At 40.8% G+C, this 8,977-nt stretch overlaps 1 protein-coding gene across 1 annotated transcript; it reads right to left on the bottom strand.

The window, feature by feature from the left end:
* Nucleotides 1–20: 20 nt before the first annotated feature.
* On the bottom strand, nt 21–6,947 carry LOC136435041 (uncharacterized). Its single transcript, XM_066428218.1, has 4 exons — nt 6,814–6,947; nt 4,579–5,919; nt 4,182–4,310; nt 21–4,035 (listed from the first exon to the last, which is right to left on the bottom strand). The coding sequence occupies exons 2-4, from the start codon at nt 5,906–5,908 to the stop codon at nt 3,971–3,973; spliced, it is 1,524 nt and encodes a 507-aa protein (XP_066284315.1). The 5' UTR covers nt 5,909–5,919; nt 6,814–6,947; the 3' UTR covers nt 21–3,970.
* Between the last annotated feature and the right edge of the window lie 2,030 nt (nt 6,948–8,977).

The following is an 8,977-nucleotide window of genomic DNA, read 5'->3' as shown; positions in this document are numbered from 1 at the left end:
CAAATGGCACACAAAGGAAATTAGCTGACACAAATTCGCTTTTATTGGCATCTTTTCCTCAATGTGTATGTCTGCGTGTGTGGAGGGGATTGAACTCACAGTACACCTGGTCTGACCTTTTGTGCGTACTCACCCACACAACTCATACAGAGTGCCCTACAGAAATTGTAAAAGTAACTCATTGGCAAGTAAATTATACAACAGATCTGGGCTTGGTTTGTCAGATTGTTTTTCAGTGTAGAAAGTTCCATGTAGGCTTGAAGGTTTCATATTCCATAACAGTGTTACACTTACTAATACATGTACCTTTCATGATCTTTCACTTCGAAGTGTCATTCATGTATATAATGAATATACATGTACAGTAGTTGTATGGAGTGTACATCATACATATTATAAAGTTTAACTAAAATCTAGAGATTGCATTGTTAAGGCTCATATCATATGGTAAAGATATAGTGAAGCAACACAGGAACATACATTTAAGAACACAATCATACATAAAACCAAGGAGGTTTTATATAAAACCTCCTTGATAAAACAAGGGAACTTGCAAAGCTCTGTCATGACAATATTGTTTTTTTTTTCTTCATATTCTGACAGTACTGAATGATGATGCAGGCAAATTAAGTACTTGTAAAATGAAGCTTTGCCCATCTTTAGCAACTCAAAACTGATGACTTATGCTAACATAGGCCATGAATATTGTAAAATATTATAAGCAAATGTTATCTTATATATATCATATTTCTTATGCTGTAGAATCGTGGACATCTTCAGAGTAATCCTATAAATAAGAAGGGGTTTAAGTCTGGCTTGGGCACAATACTTTTTTTATCATTCCTCTTAGAATTTGATTTTTTGCATTTCTAGGCTGCACTTCTGGCCACAGGTACAGAGGCATGGCAGTGATACTCATCTCTATTGGCAAATGTTTAGTTTCATTAGCATTTATACAGACACTTCAACAACAGCTTGATCTATTTGTATCATGCCTCATCCTGAGTTATTTTTCCTGCTTAGTCTAAGCAAGCTACTTTCATATTATTCTCTGACTTCACATGCACCCAACCTTTGACCTCTAGCTAAATGCAAATCAGATCAGTTCAAAGGTCAATGATCAGCCCTATATTTCAGGTCAGTGAAAAAAATTATTACAAACTTGTCATTTGCAAACAAATAGAGGTCAAAAGAGAGTAACATACTATAACATGGCAGCAAATCTTATCGTTCTGGTAACAGTTACAAGTATTTGGCAAGTTACCAGTAGATTTGTTACAGCAGCAGCATAGTGTATAGAACACATGCCAGCATGAAGGACCATCCATGCTTTTCTATGTGTTCTTTGCTAAACATTCAACATAATGAATGTGCATATAGAAGCTCAGTAATCAATGGCAACAGTTTATACAAGTTATGAGATTCAATTGGCATAAACAAGGCAACTGCTGTGAGTTAGCCTAATACTTAGTAAGAAGAATTCAATAACAAACTGGTAGCAATATTAACACAAAGTATGGACAAAGTATCTACATGCTTCTGCTATGTAATGCACATATACTTTGATATTGTGGATAATATCAATCAGACAATATAAATATTTCTAAGAGATGAACCCTTGGTCTTATTACAGAGCTTGGTCTTACCAAGCACCAATTGCACGGGAGGTTAGTAAGCCATACAGGGACATATAAAATTATGAAGTCATGGGGAATCTTATAATAATCAGAATAATGGATATCTAAAACTGCAATCTCAAACAGTAATGCAAGAGTTTCAAAAAACAGTTACACGTGTAATCTCTTGAAAATGATCAGTGGGATGAGTGTTTGACATCAATGAAAATAAGAAAATGAATGCAATTCTAGAGAGAGAAACTTGTACACCTTTTCTGGTTTCTTACAATCACTTTAGCCATTAGATAAATAATTTGAAACAGCAGTATTTACTAGCACTTAAGGAAGTCCCACATTGTAGAATCTTCACTGTCTAAATAAGGTAGCTTGACCCGTTGTTACAAGCACCAACAGAAGTACAAACATTAGAAACAGCCTTAAAAGTACTGCATAAATTAGAGATATTATAGTTACCATAACACACAACTCTCTCCCATACAAAATGTCAATACATCTTTTTACAGTTGTCCATGACAGTTAGCAATGGCACGACATTGTTACTCTGTATTTACAATCTAAATTTCTAGGTTGCACTTTTGAGGTTCATTCTTTGATTTGGCTTTTTTTGTTGTTATATTTAGCATGAGGATGCAGGATATAAGGGAAGAGGGTCACACCGCAATTCTATGTATACAGCTTGTCCTCTTCTATGCTGTACTGCTATAGTTTTGTTATAGCAGTAAATGTCTTTCTGGACAAAAAACTATTTGACATAATAGAAACAACAGCTGATCTTTGGGCAAGAATCTAAACACCTAGGAAAATTTTTTTGGCATACATTATTCCTCTTATCATATGGACACCATACATGTATATTAGGGCTGTTAGACATTATAAAAAAATATGACATTTTGCCTTTGATACATACAATGTAGAACTGCCAAATGGTCGCTTTTATTTCACACTGTTATCCTCATTATTTCTTGACCATAAGCCAGATAGTGAGAGAGCAAGACAGTGTTTTCTATACAGCCCTATAATTACTATGCAAATAATTCATTAATTACCTCCTAACACTTTAGAAGGAAAGTGAATTTGGCTTGCTTAATGTACAGAAGAATTGAGGTAGATACCACAAATAAGGCGTTCCTAGCGGCAGACATCTTTCCCACACTTACAACCAGCTGTAAGCCTGCACCTGTATCTTCAATCTCACAAAACCGTTGTTCAACATACAAGATTTAGGGTTGGTACAATGTGATATACTGCTGTCATTGAGCTGTCATGTGATACCAATTTGGATGCAGAAAGTTACAGGAGGATTTCTAGACAAGTGACAACCTCTGTATAAGGACCACCTGGCTTGTGTGATCACTTTTTGGTGGTTCCTTAGATCATTTTTCCAATTGACACAAGCATTAAGAATCCTGTCCATAGTCACCACATGTCCAATTGACTAGATTTTATCAGTCTTCTGAGTGACCTTCTTGAGCAGGTTTGACTGTACTACTATTGGTTGGCACCAGTCACATGACACCTCACTATGAATAGGATTAGCTTACAACAAGCTTTCATGGTGCAGGTATCGCATCTGTACTACAAATGTCTTTGCAACAAATTAATACTTATGTCACAGGTGTGGCATACGTTGTACAACGTCAACTATCATAATAGCTTTTACCCATCACTGCATCTATGGAACTAAATTTGTTCTGTTCTGGCATTGAAGCATCTCTGTACTGTGCAGATAGCTTACAGTCTTTGGCAGTACATTCTAGAGCAACTTCTCACAAAACTAGACATTAATCAATTCAATTCAACTTGAGTGCTACCTTTGACACAATCTCAGTTTTGGGTGGCTTAGAATCCATCTTGTGCATATTACATATTTACAATGATAAAGCAAGATACAATTGAGCTATACAGACTACAACAGAGCACCTTAAGATACAACCTTGCTGGCTGTGCTAGGAAAGTTTGTCAAACCAGTAAACAGCAGATGACTTTTCTGCTCAGTCATAACTGAATTATCAGAATGTCAGAAAAACAACAACATTTTGATAGCTCTGATTAGGTAGTAATTTCCTTTTGAATTTGCACTTTGGAGACGTTCAGTTTCTCTGCCAAAAATCATACAAAGAAGGCCTTTAAGGCATGATGTACTTTTTACTACAGGTTGCACATAATCTTTGTGTTTGTCAACAGACCATACAAGGAAAGATCATACCAGCTATGGAAACAATTTTGTCTCACTCTATTATTATCATTACAATACCAGAGACTGAACCTGTATGGTAGAATTGCACTGAACTTTATCCACAGTAGCGGTGATTGTGCAGTGCTTGAACCTTTGGTCACGTCGGGGCCTGTTCCAAGGCACTGATTGGGCTGTTACTCCACGATGGAAGGTCAGGGGTCCCTGGAACACATTATGGAATGACTTGACAAAATTCTGTGTCTAAAAGGACATTGACCTTAAACAAACTAGGCTATACCATGTAAGACATTGAGGAAGAGGTGATCAACAAGTCTTTTTTTCCTTAAAAAAACAACAACCAAAGTTACCCATCAGAGCTGAGTCATCCACAACAGCAGACACGTGGAGAGCGCTGGGATCTACAAACTCTGTGACTGGTGACTCCCCGATGCCGGGCACTTGGAGCTGTTCTGGGTTGTGGTAGCTGGTGTCACTGTCTGTGACGGAAAACACGAACAACAACACACATTTAGTAATAACTGCGCACTGCACTATTTCTTTCATACGTCTTGAATGTGCTCATTCTTCTTAGAATTAGCAAGTCAGACATCTTGACTGAGGTTGTACTGTTTTGAACTGTGTACTTGCAAAAGAAATTCACCAATAAAGCTTGGTCCAGTTCAATAAGAACTTATTGAACTATCGTTACCACAAATAGTACTGCAAGATTTCCTTCTTAGCATTGGATAAAAGTTTGTTTCTTACCGTTTGTGGGAACAGTTGGGACAGTATCCATGGCTGTTCCATCCGAAAGCATCTCCCCTACTGAGCCAAGCATTCTATCTTGCAACAGCACTCCCGCTGGGAGCTCGGCAAGAATGTAGGCTTGCGAAGAACTGTTTATGAACGAAAGGTCATTCCCTTGTAAATTTCCTCCCATGTTCTGTGTGTATGCTGAAGCCTGGCTTGCTGTGGATTCCACATATGGGACTGCATTTGGCATCTGTACATTCTGAGGCTGCACATGCATCAGGCTCTGTTCTTGCATGCTGTGCTGGTCGATGAGTTGCTGAAGTCTTTGGATGCACTGATTGGATGCCACCAGTTGCTCACGACCTTGGGAGGTCATCCGGAGGTCAAGGACATCTCTCTGCTTAGAGTTGCACTGTTGGGTGAGGTCAATGGGTTGTGACACGTTGATGACCTGTTGGGAGGGTATGGCTTGTTGTTGTTGTTGTTGTTGTTGAGGCTGTAGAATGATGGCAGCAGAGGGAAACACCTGTTGCTGCATGGTTGGTGCTGCAGAGACATGCGAAGCCGCTTGAGCTCGCAGACGAGCCTGGAAACTGGTCGCCTGCAGGAAGATCGCAGGGGTGACGTTGGGTGGGGGAGGGGGGCGTGCTCGCATCAGTCCATTCTGATGGCTTCCTGAGGTAGCACTGGTCACTGTGTTGGCTGGAGACTGGGACATTGAAGACATGGAGGTGACATGACTTTGGCTAGAGGTGCTTGGGACAGCAGCTGTGTTACTGGTGACGGCTGGTTGAGCTTGACAGGTAACGACAGATTGTGACAGATGACTATCTTGCCCAGACGTGCCTTGCAGCATACCTTTAAGATCCACAGGAGCAAAACTACCGCTGACGACACAAGTCTGCAAATGTGTCAGTAATGCATTCACAAACTCATCCACAGTGTGGAAATTCTTTTTCTCCTGGTGTACCCATTGCATGAGTTGCTTTGCCCAGTTCCCTGGAGTTTGTTGCTCCTCCTTCTTTAAGGTAAAGCCACTACTATGTATTTTGTCTAAGTAAGACAATGTCATTTCCAGTATTTCTGCCTTGTCCAATTTTTTCTTGCCATAGGCCTTACACTCTGGAATTATGGACTTCAACGCAGTGAGACTAGAGTTGATACGGTCTCTACGTTTCTTCTCAATGTTCTTGTGGGTGTCCAGGTAGTTACGGGACTTTTTCCTTGGGTCGTCAAACAGGTAGGAGTTGATACGGCGCTCCTCGCTGGTGTCCTGGGTGCCGCTGGACGTCGGCATTGCCATGGTAACAGTCGTTGCTGCTGACGTTGAGGCAAGAGTCATCTCAGTTCCAACTGTCGGGGATTGAGGGAAAAGTACACAAGGTGTAGCGCAACTGGGAACAAGGAAATTATGTATTGACAACTTATGCGAATGAATCTACATGTTTTTGTTACTTTGTGTACAATACTATGGGTTCAGATAAAACTGGGAGCGCACACATTTTGAGGGGGGGGGAGAAACCACAATATGTACACAGTTTGTGGTTTATAGTATTATACATCTCACCATTCTGGCTGAGGAGTCCAAATTATTACAAAAATCCTCAAGTAATTGTTTCGATTTAATTTCTTGTTTATTCAATCAGTTCAGTTTACATTATTTGGGTTGCCACGCCCCCACGCAATCAAAACGCGCTACTAGGAATGAGCCGGCTTGCTTGATAACTCTGCTATGTCACTGCTTAAACAGGGCACTGAACTATGGAATCACTTATTGACCCCTGCAAAGCGCAAAGTACGCGATTATTTACCTTTAACACTAACAGTGCGAAGTATACTTTTCTTCAGTGCAATTTTGGGCGCCCCATTTTTTGACAACTACCATGCGTAACGTGACCACACACATAGCGCGTTGCCACATTGCCAAACATGCTAATCCTCAACATATGACTGCTTTATTTCGGAGGGGAAATACGTCCATGCTAGCTCATTTCAGTGCATTTCTGCAGATGTTTATTGATGTATTTACAGGAAAAGGTGTTCATAAGCACATATTTACCAAGGGATGTTTCAGAAACAGTAGTAGGTCAAAAATGCGGTGCACACACGACAGCGCGACCACGCATCGGGACCGGTGAATCTGCCCGCAAAACCCCCCACTGTCAAAGTCTTTCCGGGCGTATTTTGGACCCCATTCTTACACCAGTTTATACGACATCGCAACCTCGAGAGAAGAAAGGTTCTTACCTGTCTCAATGGCGATTATTTGTTGACATTAATCGATAATTTCGATAAGGAATCTGCCAGGGCTCCTTCGAACCTTGCCCAAGGCCGCCATTGTTGTCATTATGATCAGATGGAATACTCCACTTTGGTCCTCATTATAGGGGTCCTCACAGGTACACAGGTGCCTATTGTTTTATGTAATGAAAAGGAACATCACTTAAATCATCATTTAAGCCATCAAATATATTACAAATAGTATTTCATTTATCTGAGTAGGTTTACGTGTAAACTTGAGAAGTTAACTGTTAAAAGTTATAAATTCCCCCTCCGTGGATTAGAATTAGGAGTCCCTCTTCCACTTCCGTACGATCAGCTGGTGACCCCCGCAAGCGCATACAGATAGGATACCTGCACTGCAGGCGACATGCTTTTCTACAAGGTGTGCATTCATAGGTGAATAGCTGTAGACTTGCGACACCCATATAAAACGTTGATCAACGCTGTAATATGGTGATTTGACAATCTGAAACTAATGTTGACATCAACCGATTTAACGTGAGGATATATATAAACGTTACTGTATATACTAGTATGTAAAGAAATGCAGAAATGTTCGCGGGGATTTAATTCGCGGTAGAGAGAAAATGCAGTGTTCGCGGTGGTTTTAAGTTCGCGCGTTTGAAACAATAGTACTGTAGTTCGCAGTAAAGAGTTCACCGCGAAAACCGCGAACATAAAACCACCGCGAACATTTCTGCATATACAGTATATTAAAGATTGGCCGCATGTTGACTTTTTCTTTTTTCTGTCACAGCCTGATGTCTTCAAAGCTTCTCACTCCAATCAAAGTTGTTCAGATTTCTTTCGATATCTTCTCAATAAAAGATTAAAGTTACAACGGACTCTACCTGTCTTTCAATGATTAATCATATGATATCATGATTCATATCATAAAGTTTGATTGATGATCGATACATCATAGTGCTGATGGACTTGATAGTGCTTCTGATCATGAAGTTAAAGGACCTACAGCATAGCTTGGAATTCGATCGAAGCAAACTTCCTCCGGCCATCTTGTTGTACTGAAGTCCCGTGCAAGGCTCCGGAAGGAAGAAACGAATGTTTTGTATATTCACCTGATATTTCAAAGTCCCGGCTGATAATCCTGCTAGTATGTTGAAAACATACTGCGTTTTGAATGCCGTTTGTTAGTTTCAGATTGTTTACATACATTGTATATACAAAAGAAGAAAGGTGTTGTGTTTACAACAGGATATCGTGTTGGCGTAATCTCCAAGCAGATCCACGCCGGGCGCGAAAATCGTAGTATGCTAGCCAGAGAAGGTCCAGTCAGCCAGAGAGGGTTCATCAGCCCGGCAGGGATCTGCCCTTAGACGGACCTGAACAAGGTTATTAACACGCAATTGTTACCTAATCTCCCCGCAGTCAAACTGCGCTTAGAAAGAAGGTGCGAATTGTGCCGGCGTTCGAAGCCCGGCGCCCGTCATGGGTCAGCTGCGCGCCGTCTCAGTTACCCGGCAGGTTTGAATTCCAGATAACAATGGAAGCAAGCAGGCGCTGGTGGTCGGAAAGAGTCCGCCGTAATTTCCGTGCTATCTGGGAGTTTGAAATAAGGGAGACTCAACTAGATGCCATTCTGGCATGTCTGGAGAGTAAAGATGTATTTGTTGGGATTGCGACGGGCAAATCCCTGTGCTACCAAATTACATTCCGCTGTGTCTGCCGTGAAACAAAACTTGTTTCGATCGTCTCACCGTTACGAGCGCTAATCAGCGACCAAGTAAGGACGTTATGTAGAGACTTCTCGATCCACCGGACGACGCCATGGCTTCTGCCATAACTGAAGACATGACAAACGACAAGACTCGGGTTTTACTGAACTGAATATAGACGCGAGAAAAAGATACAAAGACACTGAAAGATGGCGGTGTTTCGGCGTGGTTTGCACCGCATCCAAGCGTGAAAGAATGGCCAGAAACAGATTCCAAGTTGTGGTTTAAAAAAGACACACCAAGCATTCACATAAATAAAACGACATTTTAATCAATTATGGTTTAACATCAAGCTAGAAACTAATTGTACAAATTTGTCTAACGGAAAAGTCTGTATGTCGATACCTTTGCTTTGATGCGTTGTGATGCGGTGTGTTCCCGCGCTATATTCT

This window comes from Branchiostoma lanceolatum, chromosome 5 (assembly GCF_035083965.1).
Source record: "Branchiostoma lanceolatum isolate klBraLanc5 chromosome 5, klBraLanc5.hap2, whole genome shotgun sequence".
NCBI lineage: Eukaryota > Metazoa > Chordata > Leptocardii > Amphioxiformes > Branchiostomatidae > Branchiostoma > Branchiostoma lanceolatum.
Note: the sequence above shows the minus strand (reverse complement) of the source record. Positions and strands in the feature narration are given on the sequence as shown.

Excerpts from the sequence above, each read along its gene's own strand:
- LOC136435041 (XM_066428218.1), bottom strand. The coding sequence starts at position 5,908 with ATGACTCTTGCCTCAACGTCAGCAGCAACGACTGTTACCATGGCAATG. Across the intron at positions 4,311-4,578 it reads CCCAACTGTTCCCACAAACG|ACAGTGACACCAGCTACCAC; the intron begins GTAAGAAACAAA and ends TTTCCGTCACAG. Across the intron at positions 4,036-4,181 it reads GGATGACTCAGCTCTGATGG|GGACCCCTGACCTTCCATCG; the intron begins GTAACTTTGGTT and ends AATGTGTTCCAG.